Source organism: Erpetoichthys calabaricus, chromosome 7 (genome assembly GCF_900747795.2).
Source record: "Erpetoichthys calabaricus chromosome 7, fErpCal1.3, whole genome shotgun sequence".
Taxonomy (NCBI): Eukaryota; Metazoa; Chordata; class Cladistia; order Polypteriformes; family Polypteridae; genus Erpetoichthys; species Erpetoichthys calabaricus.
In genome coordinates this window covers 70886129-70911892 of record NC_041400.2, presented here as the reverse complement: position 1 = coordinate 70911892, position 25764 = coordinate 70886129, and the positions used below count along the sequence as shown (strand labels likewise).

The 25764-nt window shown below is 39.3% G+C and overlaps 2 protein-coding genes across 2 annotated transcripts in view; both read right to left on the bottom strand.

The window, feature by feature from the left end:
• Window positions 1-25764, bottom strand: part of LOC114644969 (zinc finger FYVE domain-containing protein 16-like) — a 159473-nt gene that overhangs the window by 105609 nt on the left and 28100 nt on the right. Inside the window, exons 3-4 of the mRNA XM_051929442.1 lie at window positions 5204-5305; window positions 1934-4527 (exon numbers count right to left, since the gene is read on the bottom strand). Coding sequence (XP_051785402.1) covers window positions 1934-4527; window positions 5204-5273 — 2664 coding nt within the window. The 5' untranslated portion in view covers window positions 5274-5305. The remainder of the gene's footprint in view (window positions 1-1933; window positions 4528-5203; window positions 5306-25764) is intronic.
• Window positions 1-25764, bottom strand: part of LOC127528849 (uncharacterized) — a 479443-nt gene that overhangs the window by 447953 nt on the left and 5726 nt on the right. The window lies entirely within an intron of this gene.

The window sequence follows — 25764 nt, the reverse complement described above, 5'->3', positions numbered from 1 at the left end:
TCAGGGTACATATGTTATTTCATTCTTTCCACGGGTACTGAATTGTACCATCCTCTTAAGTCGAGACTAAGAGTAGCTAAATGTTTGCCATTAGATGCTTCTCACTGGTGGTGAAAAATTACATTTGAGTAAAACAGTAGTTGAGGCAGAAACTTCCTCACTTTAAAAAGTGCTTGTGCAGATAAGCACTTTTAAGCTTATCTGTAAGCACAGATAAGATTGTTTTGAGATCTGTCACGTTCTCAGTTGAATATGCAAAACATTTTCATTACCACAAGCTTCATAACTCACTTTGAAATGCATTGGTCAAGTTGTAACCAGGTTTTACACAAACTGTAAAAATCCATCCAATGCATGCAATGCATAATCTTTGTGATCTCATGGTATACATTCACACTGAGGATCTTCGAGTGTAAAATTGACGATAATCCACCTAAAACAAGCAGTGTTTGTTCAAGAAAAAGCAGAGCATACACTACCGGTCAAACAATTTAGAACACCTCAGTATTTTTTCAAATTCAATCAGCTGCAATGCAATGAATGACTAAAAATGGCAAAAACGTAAGCAGTAAACTGCCAGATTAAAATGTAATGTTTAGGTTAGCAAAATCTGAAAGAATGAAATTTCAGGATATTACAAATGGAAATTTATTCAGGGAACAACTCCTTTGTGCTGCAGGGCAAGCGGCAGTAAGAAAGGCATTGCTTAAAGAACAAAACAGGGCCCTGAAATACCGGCTGTGGATTACTGCGGACTGGTAGAAAGTCTTATGGACCGGTGAATCAAAATTTAAAATCTTTGGTCCAGTATGTGACACTAACTTTCATACATGGAGGAGGAAGTGTGATGGTCTGAGGTTTTCTTGCTGAAAGCAGAGCTGTTGACTTATACCGAGTGGCATTCAGAATCAAAAGGGTTACCACAGTTTGCCAGTTATATCAGCAAAAGGTGGCAACTCTGATGAATCAAATATTTGAATAAAATTTTGTACACTTAATGATTCCTTGCCTTTTTTATTTGCCATTATTTGTTCTGTGCTTTAATTTCATAAAACATTAAGAAATTAAACTGCATGCATTTCCATAAAAATTGGAAAAAACAGAGGTGTTCTAAAAATGTGTTCAGTGTACTAAAGGAGAAAACTAACTAAAACAACATGCTCCAAAATTATGCTAGCATGTTCCATTTTTTAAGTTCATTTCCTTCTTTTCTCCCAGTTGCTTAAGGTTTCTAGTTACATGATTTTCAAATATGAGGATTTAAATTTAAAATGACCACATGCGGCAATGTTTCTGAAAATTGAAAAGAATTTTAAAAATATGTTTTTAAAGAAAGCAAACAGGTTTTATTTAAATATGTCTGACCTAGCCAATGAAATAAGGGCAGGTCATAATTACAGTTCACAATTTGCCATAAATGATAATAATTTCAAATTACATAAAATTTTCAAAGCTACTTAATTAACTCCAAATCATGGGGTTAGGGGCTTGAGCCGATAATATCAATGCCTAGAACAAGGAAGGAACCAACCGAGGATCCAGTCATCCATAGAAGACCTATTCAGATTCATGAAATTTCCTAACATGCAAGCATTTGAGATGGGAATAGCTGACACACTGAAAAAAGAAGGAAAAAAAAAATCAAGCAAAAAAAGAAAAAAAAGGATGCCGAATTCAGTAGCATATATATGAGTAAAAAAGGACTTAAGAGAATTACCGCCTTGTGTCTCCCATAATTACAAAAACATTTTCCTTGTAAGAGAAAAGTGAGGGGGGCAACTGCAACTTCACTTGAAGCTTTGTTTATTTAATTACCATTTTTTTCTGAGAGGCGGTTCAAGAAAAAATTTTTACCTGTGATAACAGAAAAAAACTCAGTATTTTTTATCTTCATTACAGTTACACTTCAAGTAAAACTTCACAGTTAACTTACTTTTCCACATGCTCGACAGTGATGCCTTCGTTTAGTGAAAGTGAACCGGCAATGGCACCGCATGCATTTTGGTGCATCTGAATCAGGTACCCAGAAAGGTTGCTTCAGTCCTAAACTTGATGTCTCTTTTGTCAGCTTATCATTAGGAAGAAATGATTCCCCAAGGTCATCTTCTACATTTGCAAGAACAGTCAAAGAGTCAGAAGTCTCTTCAGTCTCACTTAAATGATCTTTGCTCTCAGAGTTACAGTATTCAGGACCTGTGAATAATTTATCTTGGCAAATTTCTGGAGTATTAGCTAAATTAGTGTTAACAGGTTCTTCCTCTGCGGAATATAATCCATGACTGCAGTTGTCACTTTCATTATCATTCTTGGGATTTTTTTGTAAAGATCTTGAAGGATGCATAAAAAGCTGCTTAGGTCTTGCTCCTCCAAAATGAACACTTTCATTACTAACAATCTGATTAACTGAAGGAATACTAGAAATTGATTTAATCAAAACTAAATCACCTCTTTCCATCCCTTCATTTAAGTATTTACTACTTTCCTTACTATCATTTAGGAAATCTGTTTCCTTGGAACAAACAGGAGTATCTACTCTAGAAAAAGTTCTCTCAGACTCTGGCAGTTCAGACTCAGCATTCACAGCATCATCAGCACTATTAAAGATACTCTTGTCAGCCCGAGAGTTTTGGACAGGGTCATCATTTATTTTTAAAAAACCTTCTTCTGCTGAGTCGGGCGTTTCGGAATCCATACTTTTAAGGGCTTGTTCTCGTAAAAATGCATCTAGCTCTTCATCAGTCACCATGCCACCCAAACAGAAGTCATCCACCACATCTTTATTGGAAATTATGTTATTAGAAAAATCCAAAGAGAAGGATATGCTTTCCGTCAAGGAACTGTAGTCAATGGTATCAACCTGATTAGAGTCAGTAACATCCTCTGGATTTACTAATCCATTAACATTGTCAATTGCATTAGACACAACACATGTTATAGGTGGCGGTATATCAAGGACTCCTGTGATATCAGGCTGGCTGCCGTTGCAGGTCGTATCAGGACCAATGTGATCAACATTTGTAGTTCCCTCCACTACAAAAGCAGGGTTTTTGTCATCAACTATTGGTGTTTTTATTCCTGTCTTATTTTCTTCATGCAAACATTCACTGTTTCCTGTACTGTGCTTTATCATCACACTGTGTCCTGCAGTGTCTAATTCATGATGTAAACTGTTATTACTTTGAAGGTTCTGGGGCATACCCACAGCTATCATCTTTGGCAAATTATCAACTTTGCTGCTTTCAGGATTCTGGGCTGCATCAGCATATGCAAGTTCAGGTACATCAAAACTTGTATTTCTTCTCTGAAGACTGCAGATCACATTTGGTTGCATAGCCTCCTCTGTATCTAGAGAATGTTCAGGGATTTGCGGTTTCCATGTCACATCCACAAACAAAGTCTCTGGTGCATTCGATAAGTACTCACTGGTGTAAGGGGCCTGTGTCTCACCCAAAGGCACATTCTCAGATTCATTTGCCACATGTTTGTTGTTTAGAGAGTTTTCTGCTGCAATTACGGAGCTATGAACAGAAACTGGAAGGCATGATAGCAGGGCACTGTTATGTTCTGCACCACAGACAAATCTGTTGCTTTTCTCTGGTTCAGATCCTTTTATAAAAGGAGTATCTGCATTATCAATGCACATCTCTTCATTAAGTAATTTATCTAATTGCTCCAATGACGATTTTTGCTCCAATGCAGTTTCTGTACTAGCATGATTTTGTACTGTTTCATCATGATCAGAAACACTATCTGATTTTAGAGCATTACTTTCAAATGAATTTGAAAGGCACACACTTTCTGAAGCATTGGAGCTACTTTGATCATTTGTTATCAAACAAGATTTGGGTTTCTGAAATTGGGTGCATTCTATTATATTTCTTTCCTCAATCTTTTCAGTACAATTTTCTTTTGGATAACAGTCAATGTTTGAATTTACACTTTCATCCTTATTCACAGAGGGTAGAATTATATTAAGCTGGCTCAAGTCTGCCCCATGCTTTGAATTCTCAAAAATGTCTGTAGTTGTTGTGGTATAAAGTTGTTCATTGGACACAAAGTAGATGTCATTGTGTACTCCGTCTCCTGTATTATGCACATGGAGAGCACTAAGGTCAACAAGTAAGCGGCCTTCCAATGGACTTTCCACAGTATTCACATTTTCAGATAAATTATGACTGTAGTCCCGGTTAATAAATGCTTCAGTATCACTAACCAAATCACAGACTGGTTTAATTTCATGCTCCAAACAGCAAGTATCAATTGTTTTAGCCTTTCTGTTGTCAACTGTAGAAAGAAGGTCTAAATCTGTTAAAGGATTTGTAGCATGTTGACATAATTTAGTATAAATTTCTTGTCTCTCTGTGGATTCAAGTGAATCAAAAACGTTGTGCTCTCTATCTGTGCCTTCTAAAACTGATGCAGGGTTTGAAACACTTTCTGGTGTAAATCCATGGGGAGTGACTACGGAAGACTGATAAGCTAAATCACAAAAACTTGCAGAATGTGTCTTGCAGTATTCAAATTCATCTAAGTAAAAAGAAAAAGTAAGATTTTAGTAAAGAGTAACAAAAAAGCCAATCTACCCAAATTTATTTAAGAACTAACATAATTCAGACTGCCTAATTTTATAAATATTAAACCTACATTAGAAGTTTATATTCAACTCCTAATTTTCTAAACAGTATGTTAAAAATAGTAAAGTGGGGCAGCTACCAATACTTAAAGGTAACATTTATAATGTCACTATCTGCACAAGAAAATGACTTCAGGGTAAAAACATGTTATGGAAAAGAAACAACAGGAAAACATTCTGGGTAAGGAATGCCTGCCTGGAAGTCTATGATGAGTTCCTTTATGTGTGGGGAAAATGTATTAAGCATTTTTAAAAGATTCCTTCTCACAAAAACAAACGAATAGCTACATAATAGAGGACAAAACTCAGTTCCAATTCTCATAATTTTTGGTTTGGTTTACAAGGTACATTAGACAATTTATCATGAAAAAGCTACAGCACTTTAATTTCATATTGGAATTCCATGTTTATCAAACAAACATTTGTGAAAAGTTTGATGCATCAAAGACGAACAACTTGTAAAGCACTAAAGTCTTTATTTTTAATACACAGAAGGGAAATAAAATGGTAAAATGAAGTAAATCAGTAAAAGATGGTATGAAATTCAAGTTTAATAATGTGCACTATTACCTGTATTCTGTTCAAAATCATCCAGCAATTTATCCAAATCACTGACAGCTGCTTTGAAGAAACTGTCCATTGTGGGTCAGGTGAAATTCGCTGTTGTTCCACCTTCAGAGGGGAGAAGGCAAGACAAAGTTTAGTGATTTTTTTTTTTTTTTTTTTAATATAAAAGAAACAACTCCTTAACGTTTGATTAATAATTACCAACTAATAACAAATAACTTAGTAATGATTACATTAGTTTTCAGTTATCCTAATGTTGTATTTGAGTATCAGTTACTTTATTAAAAAACACTTTCAATATTAGTTTTAAATTTGCTGAAGGGTTTTGGTCAGCTGTTATACAAGAAGCAGGCATACCATCCATTCGAGGTCCATTTGAATCCGATTACTTCTCCATTACTCCATTATTATTATTATTATATGAAGGTTTTTCCATTAGCAGCAATAGCTCCAGCATGCAAGCTCACTTCCAGAAACACTGTGAACCCACATTAGCTAGTTCTCTTATCCTAGATATATGGAAGCGTATTAGGGCCACGGTGAAGAAAAAAAAATATGTACACAGTAAAGAAAAAAAAACTACATGTCGAGAATAAAGTCAACATGTTGATTTTATTCTCGTAGTTTGTCATTAAAGTAGATCATCATAAACTAAACCATCTTAAAATGAATATTTAATTTACTAGATTTTCTCAAACCCTGTCATAAGTTATGTACCACATTAAATGCTTTGTGTTAAGTGTTCCCCGAGCCATGTTAATAGGTACAGTGCATCCGGAAAGTATTCACAGCGCATCACTTTTTCCACATTTTGTTATGTTACAGCCTTATTCCAAAATGGACTAAATTCATTTTTTTCCTCAGAATTCTACACACAACACCCCATAATGACAACGTGAAAAAAGTTTACTTGAGATTTTTGCAAATTTATTAAAAATAAAAAAATTGAGAAAGCACATGTACATAAGTATTCACAGCCTTTGCCATGAAGCTCAAAATTGAGCTCAGGTGCATCCTGTTTCCCTGATCATCCTTGAGATGTTCCTGCAGCTTAATTGCAGTCCACCTGTGGCAAATTCAGTTGATTGGACATGATTTGGAAAGGCACACACCTGTCTATATAAGGTCCCACAGTTGACAGTTCATGTCAGAGCACAAACCAAGCATGAAGTCAAAGGAATGGTCTGTAGACCTCCGAGACAGGATTGTCTCGAGGCACAAATCTGGGAAAGATTACAGAAAAATGTCTGCTGCTTTGAAGGTCCCAATGAGCACAGTGGCCTCCATCATCCGTAAGTGGAAGAAGTTCGAAACCACCAGGACTCTTCCTAGAGCTGGCCGGCCATCTAAACTGAGCGATCGGGGGAGAAGGGCCTTAGTCAGGGAGGTGACCAAGAACCCGATGGTCACTCTGTCAGAGCTCCAGAGGTCCTCTGTGGAGAGAGGAGAACCTTCCAGAAGGACAACCATCTCTGCAGCAATCCACCAATCAGGCCTGTATGGTAGAGTGGCCAGACGGAAGCCACTCCTTAGTAAAAGGCACATGGCAGTCCGCCTAGAGTTTGCCAAAAGGCACCTGAAGGACTCTCAGACCATGAGAAAGAAAATTCTCTGGTCTGATGAGACAAAGATTGAACTCTTTGGTATGAATGCCAAGCGTCATGTTTGGAGGAAACTAGGCACCGCTCATCACCAGGCCAATACCATCCCTACACAGTGAAGCATGGTGGTGGCAGCATCATGCTGTGGGATGTTTTTCAGCAGCAGGAACTGGGAGACTAGTCAGGATAAAGGAAAAGATGACTGCAGCAATGTACAGACACATCCTGAATGAAAACCTGCTCCAGAGCGCTCTTGACCTCAGACTGGGGCGACGGTTAATCTTTCAGCAGGACAACGACCCTAAGCACACAGCCAAGATATCAAAGAAGTGGCTTCAGGACAACTCTGTGAATGTCCTTCAGTGGCCCAGCCAAAGCCTAGACTTAAATCCGATTGAACATCTCTGGAGAGAACTTAAAATGGCTGTGCACCGACGCTTCCCATACAACCTGATGGAGCTTGAGAGGTGCTGTAAAGAGGAATGGGCGAAACTGGTCAAGGATAGGTGTGCCAAGCTTGTGGCATCATATTCAAAAAGACTTGAGGCTGTAATTGCTGCCAAAGGTGCATCAACAAAGTATTGAGCAAAGGCTGTGAATACTTATGTACGTGTGATTTCTCAGTTTTTTTATTTTTAATAAATTTGCAAAAACCTCAAGTAAACTTTTTTCACGTTGTCATTATGGGGTGTTGTGTGTAGAATTCTGAGGAATAAAATGAATTTAATCCATTTTGGAATAAGGCTGTAACATAACAAAATGTGGAAAAAGTGATGTGCTGTGAATACTTTCCGGATGCACCGTATGTGCTTCTTAAACTGAATTCCTCTTGCACTAAGAAGAGGCGCAGGCAGTGATTACCACACATCATTCTAAATGTTCAGGGAGCAGGAATATGGTGAAATTAATGTATTCTAAGAAAATACTTGATATTTCATAATGAAATGCATTAATGCAAGTATTAAACACGTGGGGGCACGGTGGCGTGGAGGTTGCACTGCTGCTTTGCAGCAAGGGGTCCCAGGTATTCCTTGCCTTGAGTTTGCATGTTTTTCTGGTGGGTTTACTAGGCGTGCTTCAGTTTCATGTCAAAGTCATGTAGGATGTGTGGTTTTGTTATGTTAAATTGGCCCTAGTGTAAGAGTGTGCTCATATTCATGCTGTCTCTTTCTGACTTATAAAAACCCCAGTTCCTATCCTTCCTTTTTGTTTCTCTACATAACCAATCGCCACACGATAAACGTCCTTGTGAAATTAAAACTAGTTAAAAACTTTGACCATGGAGTGCTCAGAACTTTAAAAAAAAAAAAAAACCTTTGTTATACATGTTTAATTATGCCGACCATTCAGGGTTGCGCCCATCCCAGCAAGCACTGTGTGCAAGGCAGGAGGAAATCTTAAACGTGGTGCCAGCACATCGCAGGATGAATACGAGCAATACATACACTAGCAGGGTTAATGTAGCATAACAAAACCCATCATCCTACATGACTTTGAAAGGAAACTGAAGCACGCCGAGTAAACCAACCAGAAAAACATGCAAATTCAAAGCAGGGAACACCCGGGACCCCATTGCTGTGAGGCAGCAGTGCAACATCCACGCCACCGTGCCCCCACATGATTAATACATGATTTAATACATTTCATCATCAAAATTATATCAAGTATTTATCTTAGCATTCTAAATGTTCAGGGAGCAGGAATATCATGAAATTAATGTATTCTGTGTGCTGTCTGTGCCTCCTCTTCGTGGAAGAGGAAGTCAGTTTAAGAAGCACGTAGCAATTAACATGGCTCCGGGAACACAACACAAAGCATTTAATGTGCTACATAACTTATGACGGGGTTTGAGAAAATCTAGTAAATTATATATTCCATTTTAAGATGAAGTTTAGTTTACGATGTTCTACTTTAATAACAAATTACGAGAAAATCAACATGTCACACTATTACACAGTACCCAGGTACATTACACAGTATTGAAAAAAATACAACTTGGCTTGCAGTATTATCCAGTAGTATAGATACAGTATAGTATAGTATACAGTATTCACATTTGAACATAATGGTCCACATCCGACCTTTTAAATCCAAAGTATCTCTAGACAACAGACATGACTCCCCTTTCCAGCAAAAGTTATTCTGTGTCATCATGTTCAAATCGTCTGCTACAGCTTCAGTTTCCGAATGTTCTCTGTCCATTTTCACCGTGCAATACCTCTACTAACAAATGTAATCCATTGTATGCTTGTTTAGCGGTGTAGCAGTGAAAAAGGTCCCCCTTAAACAGTTTTCCGCTGCGCCACATTCCGAATGTTGTTTAGGCAATTTAAACTGGTGTTGCGGTATAAGAAAAATCTGTATCATAACAAAAATAAAAAATGGTTTTCGGTATGAACCGACACTACTCATTAATATGAAATTTTTGGTTATGTACAAAACTGAAAATTTAAAAAGAAAAACACATGATAGACAATCAGTCAGCACCTACAAGTTAAACATCTAGTCATTATATTTACATGCACACACATAACTGGATTAAGGTGAATAATCCAATCAACGCAGAAACACTTTTGTTTTTTTTTTTTTTTTTTTAATCTGCGTCTGCATGTGCAAGTAATCTTCTGGGGCCTCATGTATAAACGGTGCGTACGCACAGAAATGTTGCGTACGAACGTTTCCACGCTCAAATCGCAATGTATAAAACCTAAACTTGGCGTAAAGCCACGCACATTTCCACGGTAACTCATTCCTTGGCGTACGCAATTTATCCGCCCGGTTTTGCAGACTGGCGGCACCCAGTGTCAAAGCAGTGCTACTGTTCCTGTGTGATCACCCTTTCATTCTTAAATCCACATTCCTGGCGCGGCTTTATAAATACACTGAAAATTAACTGCATATTGTTTATTAGTGTAATGCATCTGATTGTAATTAACCTGTAGCAATATAATGGTCCAGGGAATAGCCATAGTATTCCAAATACCATAACTGCTTTAGCGTTGTAACTCTCACTGCATGTTCTTTCAGCTGATCCCGATAAGGGTTGCCACAGCAGATCATCTTTTTCCACATTACTCTCACTGCACCACTCGGAAGTATTTATATCACTGTATCTGAGTGGGAAATCACAGCAGCAGCTGATTGGAAGAGAATTATCGGTACACAGCATGTAGCAGATGCTGCCTGAGCCACAGCAAACGCTTTAGTCCCTGTACAGACTTCGCGGTTTAGAAAACAGTTTCATCCCAAGAACTCTAAACACACTAAATCAGTCCATCAAGTGCTCCTTGTAGAAATATTTGGACTTATAAGTACAATTACCCCACTGTAAACTTGCACTACAGTTTATAATATTGCACAACCTGCGCCACTTTATAAAGCGCGTATTTACATGTGATGACGGTATTCATTTCTAAGACGAAATGCAGCAAAACATGTTGATTATATTATACAGATAAAACTTTAACTTCATTTAAATAATCTGTATTGTTTATAATTAAACATGTGAGGACACGGTACCGCAGCGCTAGCTAGTTCAGTAATTGTTCCTGCCTTGCGCTGTATTCTTGCTGGTGCTGACGCGACACTGGAAAGATAGACGGATATAATAATTAAACACATACTACTAAGATATTTCAATGTTCCTTAAAAGTTTTGAAGAATCGAAGTTCTAAGCTTACAGATGGCTTCACGTCTATTACATAGCTTATTGTGTGGCGATTGAGTTTTTGGAGAAAGAAAAGTAAGGACAGGAATTGGAGGTTAGTACGTTTGAAAGAGACAGTACTGCTGTGATAAATTATTTAATTGAAGGTTGCGCATGGCGCAGCAAGCCTCTTGCGTGAGACATGAACAAGCACTGCGCCACCGTGTTCCCATGTTTAATAACATGCTTTCATTCCTATCATCATGAAAAAGATATCACGTATACATCTCAGTATTTTAATTATTCAGAGAGCTGTAATATCACGAATGTAATGGATTATGTGTCCTGTCGGAGAAAGAGAAAGCCCGTTTAAAAAGCAGGTAGTGATTCATACACATAGATCAAATACAGAACAAAGCATTTAACATGCCACTTTAGTTACAATGGGATTTGAGAAACTAGTAAATTAAACGATTTTAAGATGAAGTTTATGATGTTCTACTTTAATGGCAAAATAAACTACGTGATTAAAAGTGGAAATTTCGAGATTAAAGTTGACATTTCGTGCTTTTTTTCCCCCACTGTGTGCCTTTTTTTTGTCTGTACCCTAATAAGCTTTCATATGACACTCAGAACGGTGGGCTACGACTCGCTTTTTTCACGGCGACTTTGATATGTGATTTCTTTTTTATTTCGGGCACTGTGCGACTTTGTGAAGTTGAGCTTCGAGTTTCTCCGACACTCTGTCACTCGATCAGCTTCCTTTTGTTGATTATACCACTGTTAAAACCAACAAATAGTACGTTTTTTCCTTTGCCTCCACTTGGTATTCGCTGAAATTCTTATATTTTCTCCCGTGCTTTTCCCATTGTCTTTTCACAGAAGGCTATTTATATTGATTTGCATACTCAAAGAGGCGTAATTCTGGGAGGAGTTGGGGCGGGACAGAAGGCGCGTGCACGTGCGTTACTTTTCACGCAAATCGGGATTTATGTAGTAGAACGACGTGAAAGTATGCGTGCGCACAGATTCCTGCATCTGGATTTTCTGTGCGTACGCACAATCCCGCTTTTGTGCTTACGCCATGTTATAGTGTGAGTTCTACGCACGGCGTTATACATGAGGCCCCTGGAGTTCACATTTGTCAAAATGCTCCAATGTCATTAAACGGAGCAAAAAAGACTTTAAACATCATCATCACCTATCATCAGCTACTGTGAATCTGAAACTAAGCATGAGGCCTGTGAAAATTTTCTTGCATTTTATAAATATTTAGTCAAAATTTATTATTTATAGGTTTCTTTTACCAGATTACACGCAGATCACTTTGTAACGGCCGACCCCTTTACCCAGCCGGCAGCTACACTTCCAAGACCTGTGGCCTGGATAATCGACTGAGAAATAATCTAACTATCAAGCCGTACTTCTAACCAATTAAACTTTTCCCCCACAATCGACGGTGAAAAGATAAGTACAAAAAAAGGATGTAAAATTTAAACGGATTATATGTATTAAGTGAAACAAGACATGCAAAAAATAGAAACATATAAATATAAATATCCCTCCACCCCAGCAACAACAAGACACCACCAAATATAACTATAACACCCCAAATATAAATACAACAAAAACCCTCCCTTGTCCCTGTAACATATAAACACACAACACGAATAACAACAATGACTGATAAACTGAATGCTTGTGAACTTGAGTCCGGTAATAAAGAAACTGTCCTGAAAGCGGTTGACTGAATTAGTGAAATTGAGACGTTTGATTCTCCCATGAAAAAATGGAGCAGCCTCACCGTGAATCCTCGGTGTGTGGTAGATGATTAAATCTGACCCCGGGGTCTCTCGTGGTGAGGTCCTTGAAGCAAGTCCGGCAGATGGAAAAACAAACTGGATGGATATGCGCGATGTGGACAATAACAGGTACAGTTGGCTCGTGGTCGTGAATGTGAAAAAAAATCTCCTTCTCTCCCCTCCCCTTCCTTCTCCTCCTGCTGGCTTAAATAGTCCTGTGACAGCTGTGATTGATTAATTGTAAACAGGTGTTTTCCAGGTTTGTGGCTGGGGTCTCCTTCCATCATCCGTCCCCCTTTACGGGGATGGCATTAACTGATACACAAACAGTAAACGGGACAATGAAATGAGACGCACTCAGAACTGACATTTAACACTAACTATGTGGCCCTGCTACATTCCTCCCCCCCCCCCCCGACCCCCAAACCTTGGACAAGGGAGGGCCGAAGTACGGCTTGAGATTGGCCACATGGATGGTGTCTAGCTTGGAGTCAGTGCCGATACCCCTTTGAAACTGGAAATTAACTGGACCTGTTTGCGATATGATTTTGGCTGGACCTAACCATTTAGGCGCTAGCTTGGCGGAGAACCTTTTGCTGGCATCCGAGAGATGGTGAGCTCTAATCCAGACCAAATCACCCGGCTGAAAGTGCGCTTCCTTACGCCGGGCATTATACAACTTGGCGTGTCTGGATGTTGAACTCACCAACCTCTGTTGGATTCTCCGCCGTAATTCCTCCATTTTAAATATGTTATTGTAACTGGTGGTTTCTGGACTAGGGGCTCTGGGAAGGAGTCGGTCAAGTGGGCCCTTTAGCTATCTGCCCAGCGCAACCAAAGCAGGCGTCTCACCTGTGGCTTCATGCACAGCGGTGTTCAGGGCAAACCGGAGCTCGGGGAGCCATTTATCCCAATCCTGATGGTGTTCACCCACATAGGAGGCGATCATGTTCTTCAGGGTCCGGTTCACTAGCTCTGTCATGTTAGCCTGGGGATGGTAAGCTGTTGTCAGGTTTTTCTTCACTCCCCAGGCTGTATAAAGTTCATCTAATACAGAGCTCGTGAACTGCGGACCCCGGTCTGAGACGATGTTCTTCGGCACCCCCCAGCGCGTGAAGATTTCGTTCTTCAGGGTGGAGCAGATCTTGTTAGTCTTGGCATCCGTTAAGGCACACAGCTCCACCCACTTTGAAAAATAATCAATCACCACCATCAGGACAGTCTTCCTCGAGCTGGTAACAGGAAATGGCCCCATCAGGTCGACTCCCAAAGTCTCCCCCGGTCCATCCGCGATTGTCGATTGTAGAAATCCTGCCGGTTTACCAGGTGGGTTTTTGAGCTGCTGGCAGGTGATGCACTTCAACGTCTTTCCGGACAGACGGCCACCACGCAACCCCCAGGATCTTTAATAAGTTTTTGTCCTTCCAAGGTGACCACCTAAAGGACTGTCATGATAGTAGTTTAGAAAGTCGGGGATGAGCCCTTCCGGGACCACTAGTTGGTGTTGCAGACCCCCAAGGGAGGATGGAGTGGTCCTGTACAGAACCCCCTGGAGGTCCACGAAGAGTACCCGGTCGGTACGCTGTTGTTCCAGTCCCTCCCTGATGCTCTGGCAGAATGGACTGGTGGCTTGTGTTTGAGCCAGGTCTTCAAGGCTTCTTGGCAGAGGGAGGATCATCTTCTTTGCCTCCGCCAAACATACCATCCCCGGTGGCTCTGACACCCTGGACAGAGCATCAGGCACAATATTGCCACAGCCCTTCCGATAGGTCACCTTGAAAGTAAAGTTCTGGAGGCGGAGTACCCACCTGGTTAGACAGGAGGAGGTCTTCGGGTGATTAAATACCCAGGTCAGAGCGTGATGGTCTGTGTACACTTAAAATTCAAACCCCTCCAGATAGTGTCTCCATTTTTCCAGAGCCCACACGACAGCCAAACACTCTTTTTCAGCTGTCGAATAATGGAGCTCAGCGCCGTGCAAGGCTCGAGAGGCGTAAGCGATGACGTGTTCAGCCTGGTGGATTTTCTGAGTGAGCACGGCGCCAAGCCCCAGGTTGCTGGCATCTGTTTGTACCTGGAAAGTGAGCTGCGGATCTGGCTGGGCCAGAACGGGCGGCTCTTGAAGGTGGCTCTTTAGTTGCTCGACCGTGTCCTGGCACTCCGTTTTCCACTCCCACGGGACATCTTTTTTTCTTAAGCTGTTCAAGGGAGCCGCTATATCAGCCATCCGGGGAATGAAGTTGTGATACCACCCCACTAACCCAAGGAAACGTTGCAAAGATTTCAAATCCGTGGGCGTGGGGTAGTCTCGGATGGCTAAGGTCTTCTCGGGGTCTACAGCGACCCCCTCAGATGAAAGAATGTGCCCGAGGAAGCGCATGTGGGGTTGAATGAAGGTACACTTCTTCGTGTTCAGCGTAAGGTGCGCTTGATGTAATCGTTGGAAGATGGTGTCCAGGTCCTGGAGATGTTGTTTAATAGAAGGGGAGTAAATAATGACGTCGTCGATGTATACAAAGCAGATCTTGCCTATCAACCCCCTCAGGACTTGTTCCATGAGCCGCTGGAAGGTGGCCCCAGCATTTTTAAGCCCAAAAGGCATGACTTTGAACTGGAACAAGCCTTCAGGGGTGATGACTGCCGTCTTCTTCTTACTCCCCTCGTCCATCGGCACCTGCCATTAGCCACTGCGGAGGTCAAGTGTGCTGAAAACTGCAGCTCCATGCAGTGACTCCAGAATCTCATGAACCAGGGGCATGGGATATGCGTCCAGGCTCGTCTTCCCGTTAACCCCCCCTGTAGTCCACGCAGAAACGATAGGTGTCATCCGTCTTCTTCACGAGGACCACAGGGGACGCCCAGGAGGAAGAAGATGGTTCGATTATTCCCTCGGCGAGCATTCGATCAAGGTGTTCTTTAATTATGCCCTTCTTTAGTGGAGAAACGCGGTAGGCTCGGTGCCTTATTGGAACTTCGTCCGAGGTGTGGATCACGTAGGTAACTCCACGGGCGACTCCTAATATCTCAGTCCACACCTCGGCCCACTTCTTCAGCACCGGCCTCACCTCTTCGGGCTGTTCCTCCACAGGGGCTGCCGCCGAGGTGCTTACGTCACTCCTCACTGCCACGTAGAAGCCAATGAACTCGGAGCCCAGATCTTCTTTTGATTTATGTATGAAGTCGCATACCCCTTCCCCTGGCCACCGTATACCCCCTGGGACTGAGATGGATGGTCATCCTCATGGTGGTTAAAGAGTCCAGCCCAAGGAGTAACAGGACGGACAGGTGCCGGTCATCCAGGACATACGTATCCATTTCCCAGGTGGTGGAGAGTACACTGTACCTCAAGGGGACTTTGCCCAGGGCCCTGTATTCACTCCCATCTGCCAATACAAATCGGACAGACGGGGCAGATGTTAAGTTGTCTGTCGGTCGGCTAAACTTCTTCCACATGCTTGAGCCAATTAAGGTGTGATGGCTCCCTGTATCCACCACCGCATCCACCTGCCACCCCCCGCAGCTTCACTGGGACGATCAGGAGGGATGTACTTGCTTGCATGATGGCGAGATCGGCTTCCGACCGGCAAGGTTTGGCTCGCTGGGGTTTTAGGGGCTGGGTTTCTCTTGTACTGACTTGTACTTTATTCCAGTACGTTTTTGAGTTTCCCCAGTCCCGTTCCACTTGCGAGCCCACCTTCACCAGGTCTTCCACCGACTCCACCACCCCCGAGACCCCCAGCTAACCGTGGGTTACAGGCATTAAGGATGTGGCGGACCACCTCTTCTTCAGACATAGCCGGCCGCCACTTCAAACACAAAGCCCGATATTCATAGGCGAAGTCCCGGATGGATTGCGAAGGCAGTTGCACCATGGATCGCAGCTTGTCCTCCAGTTCGGATTCATAATCTTCCGGAAGAAAAGCCGCGAGGAAAGATCGACGAAAGGATCCCCAGTCTTTAATGTTCTTCTTGGCCGTCAGCCACCAGCTCCGCACCGGCCCCGAGAGGGATGCCCCTATCACCCCCATAAGCTCTTCTAGGGATAAAGGGTTAACAGCCAGGTACGCCTCCCCTTCCTCCACAAAGTTGAGGACATCATCGATGTTATAAGGAGCCCCAAACTTGGGAAAGGAAAGGCGCACCCCAGGAACAGAGGGCGGATTGATGTATTAGACCATAGACCATAAAATCCTTAACCGTGACCTGGTTATGGGTTTATAAGGCCACTTAATTGGGTTATTCACGGAGAAAACTACCTTTGTTTACCAGGTTTCTTCGCAGCCAATAGCCATATTTCCCTAACCAGAACAGTTTACATTGCATTTTGGAATCCAGGTTTCTGTGAATATCCGCGTTTATTGAGGCACACGTAAACACGGCTACCGACATTTCAGCTACCTGTACTTTGAGATCCCCTTAAACACAAATCTGTGTTAAATGGAAATAAATTTCATTAAATAGCTTTTTTGTTCTACCTAATTATCCTGTTTTTACTTGTCTGTGCCACTCCTTGCAGCCATTTAGGCCTTCTTATTTTTTTCAGTTTTCTGAATTGTTTGAATTGTTGCTGAGGTTTTAAATATCCATTTACACTATAGAAAATACAGTTCCTATATCCTATAGATGGCATAAAACTATATTCATTAATAACTGATAATTTTTACAGATTTTCTTTTTTAAAGATTATAGCCATGTTAAAGACACAAAATGATACAGAAAATTAATAGTTATAGTGGATAAAGTGAGATTTTTTTTTTTATTTTTATAATTTTATTGATTTTATTGAAATCACACAACATTCCATAAAAACAGAATTTTACAAAAATAGGATTGAAAACAAATCATCTCCCACCCCTGAGAAAGAGAGCATGGGCAGCAGAATAAAACTTAAAGCTAGTAAAAATAAATAAATAGATGAATTAATAATGGAGAAGAAAAAGAAGTGGGGAGAGAATCTGTTTCCTCAGTGCTTTAAAAGCTTATTCTAAAATGTTATTGATTAGATCCTGCCAGGTTTTAAAAAATTTCTGCACAGATCCTCTTGAGATTTTTGTTTTGTATCAAATGCATTTGTCTTGAAGCTTTAGTATTATTTTGAAAAGTGCTGATAAAACTGTGAAAAGAATTTTCATACGAGTATGATCAACTATTAGAATTATAAAAATACAATTAAATTTTTATACCAAAAATCGATAATGCATTCAGACTGACAAAAGAAAGCTCTATAATTTACATTTACACACATTTAGTGAAATTAATTAATATAAAACTGGAAAAGAATGGTTGATAAGGGCAAGCAACTAGGCATGAGTTAGCAACACCTGAAACTAATGTGAAGGACAGTGTATGACCAAAAACATAGTTTTTATTATTATTGCTAGGGGGCTTTGCCCCCTGCTCACTTCCCTTGCCAACCCCCCTGCCTGCGCTTTGTGGTTCTGTCGCTCGCGTATGGGGATGTGGTTGTACACTTTAAAAAGATTTTTTTTCATGGGAATTGTTACATATGCATAATAGAACTATTTTACATTACAGCGAGTAATTAACCATATTAAAAAAAAGAGTAAAATGTAATAATGTGAAAGCAAATTATGTTTCATGTTGCATTAGAGTTATTCGTTGCGCAATACAATTTCGCTCTGTTTGGCTTTGAAATTAACATGTAAATACTTTTTAAACTTACACTTTTTCTGTAAAACTTCAGTAAAAACAATTTTTTTTTAATTCAATTTTCATCAGTATCGCATTGAATTTTGATTCTGCGTTTGGACTTTCATCGTGACAACGCAACATATAACTGCCTGAGATTGAATTTCGTTTCTTTCTCTCAATTAAATAACTTTTTCGAATGTTTGGCTCCGAGATTTGTTAATTGTCTTTGCAAAAGCTATTCTAATTGGAAACTTAACGTTTTAATACGAATGACACATCAAGATCTCCTTTGTTGTGTAATGTTATCCGCGGAAGATGTACTACATTACCTTTCTCGGATACATCTTTCTTTCAACAGTAATTCAGCCTGTGGAAGACCGTACAGTGTTAACAGTTGTAGATATTCTTCACGATATTGTAAGTTGATGTTTTCATCTTCCATACAATCGCCACCAACTGTTTCAGCATAGTCTATTGATACGCATTTAACCAATTTGCCATGTAAATGATCGTCATTTTTGGCGTTAATTTGTTTGACTTCATCGTTTCTTGGTGCTAGAATTGCCTGGGTACTCATTTTTTCTGCTGATAACCCTTCATGATGAACTTCTTCAATAAGATTTGGACATAATACGTCTTCTTTAATTGGGAACTTAAAATGAGAAAAATGTTAAAATTTAAAAGAGCTGAGAGAGCAGAAGCTGTATCTGTCAAAAGCATTCACATAAATGAGGCGAGATTACCGTGTGCATGGTTGAAAATGGTTGAGTGGAGGGTGTGACTTGGAAAAATCTCATGCCCACGGTCTCAACTGGCAGAACTTGGAAAAAATCTTCAAAAAAAGTCTCGTCACAGGATTTTTTTTATATAAATAGAGAGATTTTTTTTTTTAAGCAACAGAGTTCAATAAGTGTGTCTGGTTTGGCTGCTGTATTATCTCAAGTTGTTGATGATCAGGTACACCGTAATTATGTATTTAAACTGGAAAGTGCTGCCCAAGGAACAAACCATTGAAAGGTAATGCCTGGAGATAAAATGAGAAGTTGAAGAAGTCAGTTATTTTTTTTGGGGGTCAGAAGTTTACATTGGTAACCGATCATGCACTTCTACAAAGACTTTATAGACAAAAAGACACAAATTCAAGACTCACTAGATGGTTTACTGAATTTCAGCTATTAATTTTTCTATTCAACACAGTCCCAGTAAAAACATGTTAAAGTCAATGTCCTTTCTTGATTAATGGAGCCAGTGTTACAAAAGTCGTTTTGCCAAACAAGTGAATGAAGCCGAGGTGGAGGGTGAGATATATTGGGCTGTGCTCTTGCTTTCTAGAACCGGTCAAGTTACAGAGAAAATGCACTCTGACAAAGGTCAGAGAAATGCTGGATCAACTGTGGTCAAGCAAAAATCTCATATCTCACACTAATAAAACACCTTCTTAAGTGACTGATTGTCTAATGCAAGCAGTTCTTCCCAGTGCTTGGGGTTCTTCAGTCTTGTAGACCGCCGACAGAGTTTATGACTCAACCTCTCTTCAGGGAGACAGGTCTCAAGAGGATGCCCTCAAATTCTATTAAATTCAAGAAGATAGAAACTCATTTAAAAAATCTCTTTCGGTTTAAGTTTGTTGTTTGCTTTTCAAAGACTCCAATACTGTTTCTACAAGTTCAAGAATTAAGTGTGACTAAGTGTAAAACTTAATAGTAATTCTGTTAGTTGTACTGCAATCATCAAGATAAAAAGAAAAAAAATACAGCAGACATTCTGGAGACACCACCATCACCTCACAACACAAAAACACTTCACAATGTACAAAATGGTAACAGGAAAGGATGTCAGTCATATTTTGCCAGCAAAACGTTTCTTTGAAAACACTTGAAAAAATCCTGGAAAAACACTTTAAAAATGTGGACAAATGCCTGAAGAATGCTTGCATTGGCATAAAAATAAGCCATTCTAATACTTAAACCTTATAATACTGAACAGTCCTTTAATCAGTATATAAAACAAGAAAACAGACTGAAAAAAGAGCTCAGAATGCAAACTGTGTGAGCTAACACTGTTTAACCTGCCAGCAGTAAGGCCACATGAGTAAACAACCAACAATGAGAAAACCTGCTCCTGTCGACTTTATTTGAACAGAATCTCCTTGCAATTTTTAACTCTAGATTCTTTTATCTCATGTTAAACACACTAAGTGTATATTTTTAAACAACTGCTATAGATTTATTTTAAATTCTGTATCTTTTACTGACTTGAACCTTGTATCTTTTAGATCATTCTTTTAGAATCTTAATTTATTACACCAGGGATAATTAAGATCGTAAAGGATAAACAGCCCGAGAAAGGCGAACATCGATTGATTATTCTTGTAATCACTGTTAATTCAATGTGAAGTTAGACCTTTTAAGCTTGGGTGCATGCTAGGTAGAAAAGAGAAAGGAATGAAGGAAGGAAGGCAGGCAAAGCAGGAGATAGAAAAGCAAGGTGAGCCAAGAAGGAGAAGAGCCCAAAGAAATTGACAACGACCTCTGCGGACTGACCACCAAAAAAAAGCTCTGTGCCCAGACTTTACAAGACTCCTCTTCAATCACCTTAATTTTCTGCATAATTTTCAATAAGACTATACATTTCTTAACCTTCAAAGTCTCTTTTCAAATATTTCCTACTTTTGCTACCATCGGCTTTACTCTGTTTTTATTAATGTTGCTTTATATTTATTTTATGCTGTTTCAATTGGGTCAAGATACAGTGGAACCTCGGGTCACGAACGTCTCGGAACACATACAAATCGGGTTACGACCAAAACGTTCGGCAAACTTTTGCATCTGTTCACGACCACACACTTGGGTGAAGAACAAGCCAGTTTCTCTTCCGGATCGTACACGCCGATGATTTCCACACGTGTTCAGTCTCTCCCTGTGCATTCGCTGTGAACTCTTTGTGCTCTATTTAGTTTCCCTTCCGGTTCGTACGCGTCGGTGATTTACGCACATGTTCAGTCTCTCCCTGTACCTGTACAGTACACTGTTCTTGGTCAGACGTGCATCACACAGAGGGACTTTACCTCAAAACTGTAATCTCCTCTCCACCCAGTTCCTCCTCACTTCCTTCATGCCAGAACTCGACTCATGCAAGGTTAGTTTTCTTGGTTGTTTATGGTTAGTTTTTGTATAAATTACGGTTTTTTCAAATGTTCATTTTTCTCCCTGTGCTTAAAACTCATTAAAAAAAAGTGTTTACAGCGATCGGTTCGTAAGGCTATTAGCGTGAACTCCTGCAATGTTACTTTCTTGGTTGTTTATGGTTGGTTTTTAAATAAAATTCAGATTTGTTCAAATTTTCCTTTTTTTCCCCTGTGCTTTAAACTGGTTAAAAAAGTGTTTATAGCGATCAGTTCGTAAGGCTATTAGCGTGAACAATGTTAGTTTTCTCTGTTCAAGGTTTTCTCAGTGTTATTCAATGTTTTTACATTTAGTTTACTATTACACTGTGCATTCTATGGTATAATTAACTATTTTTGTGCTTAAAAATCTTTAAAAAATATATTTACATTCAGCTCGTACAGTCCGGAACAGATTAATTGTATTTACGTACAATCCTATGGGGGGAAATTACTTCGGGTCACGACCAAATCGGGTTGCGACCAGAGTTTTGGAAAGAATTATGGTTGTGACCCAAGGTTCTACTGTATATTGTTAAGAGCAACTGGTGTGGGTGATTGCCATATTCCCACAGGTGTTAGCAGCTGAGAAGACACACCTTCAATACAAAGCAGTGCAGTGAGTGGGTCCCTGCTTTGGTGATTGGCACAGGTGGGAAGACAACCATTTGGTCTACTTATGCACAACTAGTTAAGTCTTTTTGCTTGAGACAGCTGTCCACACGGGGTGCTATAAAGCAGATACCTAATACTCATATAAACAATACAGTTCACATTATCTATAGCGTAGGTGATCCAAAACAACAAAAACAAGAATTATAATATACTCAAGATATTCACTGCTTAAAGCAGCTGTCCACACACTGATAAAGACTGTACACGTGGAGCACTCTAAAGCAGCTATATTAAGGCAAAATTCAATTATAATACAATACCATACACTGAAGATTTATGGCCCATTCACACTTCATCGTTATAATGTAGGACAGAGGTGTTGACTGACAAGCAAACCAAAAGATTTGACTGGAGGACTTAGCTCCCCTTCAGTACTTGGATACAGTATAACAGCAATGAAGCAAAACTGCTGCTACTGCAGTAATTCATTGGTCAATCTCACAATTACCTTACTCTCATAAGTGAACAAGATCCTGAGATGACATGTTTTTTCAAGTTCCACATCCAACATTTGGAGTGACAATAATTTTATCATATCTGGAGTTATTTTCAGTTCCCTCTTGATTATTTCAATGTCACAACTATAGCTATCTAGAGAGCTTAAGATTTAGATAATGAAGCACCAAAAACAGACCCACACTCTCCTTACTGTTCTTACTCTACAGAGTTATCAGCAGAAAAAAAAATTTAAAAAGTTGTTTTCAACTTTACATTTGTTGCTTTATTTACATATTTATAGTAATATAACAATCAAACATTGTGTGCTTGATATTAGTTTAGTCCAGTTGAAAGTTTGCTCAGCCTGCTCATTTAGCATAGCATCAGGACATGAAAAGTCCATCAACTTTATTTTTACAAAGCATCAGTAATATCATGCATCATTGAAAAAAATGCCTTTAAGTTTTATTTTAATTGCACTCTTACTTTCTTTCTTCAGTTTTTTGCCTTAAATTTTAAGGATTCTGTTATCTTCGATTACCCTGCCATCTTGGGTATTCCCAGTGGATGTTCCTGTCTATCACAATTACCAAGGTTGAACCTCTGGTCATTCTTTCTAGCCAGATTACAAAAGGTAACCTTTAACAAAAAACAAATTTTTTTAGCTGCAATCTTGAGAGATACCATATATCTTTTCTAAGATTTTTTTTTAGTTAAGGAAGACAAAAGTTTCAAGGTAAGAAGCTTATATTCATTAGTCACAATGGCAGAGAGTTACAAGGCTTTTCACGGGCATGTAAGAATTTTACTGCACACTGTAGACCTTACAATACACACACTATAAACCTACAGTCATATTAAAGAACAAGTCATTTAAATGGATCATGAAATGAAGACATTGGCTTAGCTCAATGAATTTAACAATTAGTCAATATGAAATGGTGCACAGAAATTGAGCCACTCAAAGGTAGTGTACAATAGGAGTGGGTGATATAGCCTCAAAATTATATTATGATATTTCAAGGAAATTCGCAATAATTATAGTTATGACAATATAGAAAACAAATTCTAAACATTTTATCTGTGATTACAGCTTGTTGGCAGCAGCATTTATTATTGCCTACAAAATGAAGGTCATTTTCCATCCTTTTCCAATAAGCTACTGTCATTCATGACAGACTAACTCAAAGTTTTAATCTATTGTCACAAGGTGCCAGCAGCATTATACTGCAACAGTATTGACAGTATTAAGAGTATTGTATACATTGTGACACAGCATAAGTCAAATGTAAGCTCAAAAGTAGCCTAGGCAGTATTTTCCCTGGAAATCGCAAGTAAGAGTATAACATAACTGCTTAAAACTTAAAAAACTAGAATAACTTAACCTTGTAACTCTTTAGGAGTCTGCATAATATTATCACCTAAAAAAACTGATCTCAAAACACTAGCAATTCAAAGAAACCAAAATGTAAACAGTCACCGCCTATAAAAATAAAATGAAAATGCTGTCAAAACTTCAATAACAATTGTCTTGCACCTTTTTTTTTTGGACTTTCATCAAATGAGATAGAATATCAGTGCTGGAACTGTTGCATTACCTCCAATTTCTCTTGTGAACATAGTACTAGGGTGTACTCTTGTAAACATAAAATGAACATACTGTGACATTAGGCAAGTTAGAATGTCAGTATCTGAACTGAACATCTAAACACTTTAAGAGCTAATCAGCCATCCTTACTGTCAAAATTTTGCAATAACCTATTTATAATCTTATAAGCAGTGCTCAATACTCCTATTAAAACTTATGGGCCCACCAAGGTTATTATAGTTAACGAAACCTAAAATCAAAACAAGCTATTATTAAAAAAACATTTTCGTAAACTGAAATAAAATAATTAACAAAACCGAAATGAAAAACTAAACGAAACTATTAAAGTAGCTGGAAAGACTAACTGAAATAATAAAATAATTTACTAAAATATTTTTAGTTTTCATTTTTGAATGAATATTCTTGCCATTAGTCTTTAACCCTTGTAAGTTTTAACTCTATAACAGAAATTCATCCACCATGAGCCGCCCGCGCATATTCATCCAGTGAACGGCAGCTAGTGACGGAAGGCGGCTGTTCACACAGCATTTGCGGTGACAGAGCAAGCTGAATGCGGGTGCGTAAAGTGTGAGAAATAGAAAGCAATTTGCATGCTGTCTTTCTTTGCGCTTGTTGTATATATCAAGGTGTAATTCAAACGGCTGAAATCAGAATGTGCTGGTCAACAAAAAGTTTCCCATATGGACAGAAAAATCACGAGTGAGTAACGTTTCAGTTTATTTCTCAGGAGTCTGCTTTTTGTTGACAGCAAATCACCTGCCACTTCACACAGAAGAAATCCTTTTTACTTTCTCATATATGAAGAGAAAAGGGGGGCGGGGTGTGTGGAGGTGTGTGTGTGTGTGTGTGTGTGTGTGTGTGTGTGTATATAAACACGATAACTCAAAAACGCAACTAGATACATAGATGAAATTCGGCACGTGGTTGTTACACCACAATTTTAGAGCTGTATTAACTTTTGGGCCAAATCCATCACCTGGAAGTGGTACTTTACCTGAACACTTTTTTTTTATTTTTTTTTTTTATTTATACAGCTGCAGAGTCCAATTTATTCAACTTTTATAATAATTGTTCAATATATTATTCATTTGATTTGTTATTGATGGTTCCTTAATGTACATAATATAAAAATATAAATCACTGTCTTGCAGTTTACTCCTCAAATATCCATCCCCATATCTTAGTATACAAGAAAGTCGAGGGGAGGCCACTCCAGGTTTTTGAAAATAAAACGGCACTGATCGAGAGACTGATTAGGTTAGGGGTGGTGAACTCCAGGCCTCGAGTACCACAGTAGCTGTAGGTTTTCATTCTTACCATGTTCTTAATTAGTGACCAGTTTTTGCTACTGATTACTTCTTTTAATTAAATTGACTCAGGCCCATTAGTTGTTTATTTTTCTTTAATTAGCAGCCAAATAATAATGAGACACAAAACAAGCCACCACATGACCAGCTCCCCTGTGCCCATCACACAATATCTGAAATTAAACACAGGTGATGGTCTTGGTAAGGTTGATCTCTCAGGTCACCAAAACATTTTGACGGTGCTCTTAGAAAGAACTGAAAAACAATAGTTTTGGAAATTGTGCTGTGGCAGAAAGAGCAGCAACAAGCCATGGAATTAAATAACCGGTTTAATTAACAGCAAGAATTGGCTTCTCATTAAGAAAGTGATTGGAGTGAAATTGGTTGGAGTTTGAAGCCCCAGTTTAGCTGGTCATCTGTTAACTCATTCAGAGGGCTGAACTCTTCTAACAAGGCTATTAAAGTGATGGGGAAAAAGTTGGTTAGCAGTGAAAACTGGTGACTGATTAGGAAAAGGGTTGGAATGAAAACCTGTAGCCACTGTGGCAGTCCAGGCCTGGAGTTCGCCAACCTTGGACTGGGTCATCATACAAGATCAGCATATTGTTGCTGACCAATCACTTTTGCTTTAAAAACATTGTTTAACAATAACAATGACAAGTGATGAAAAA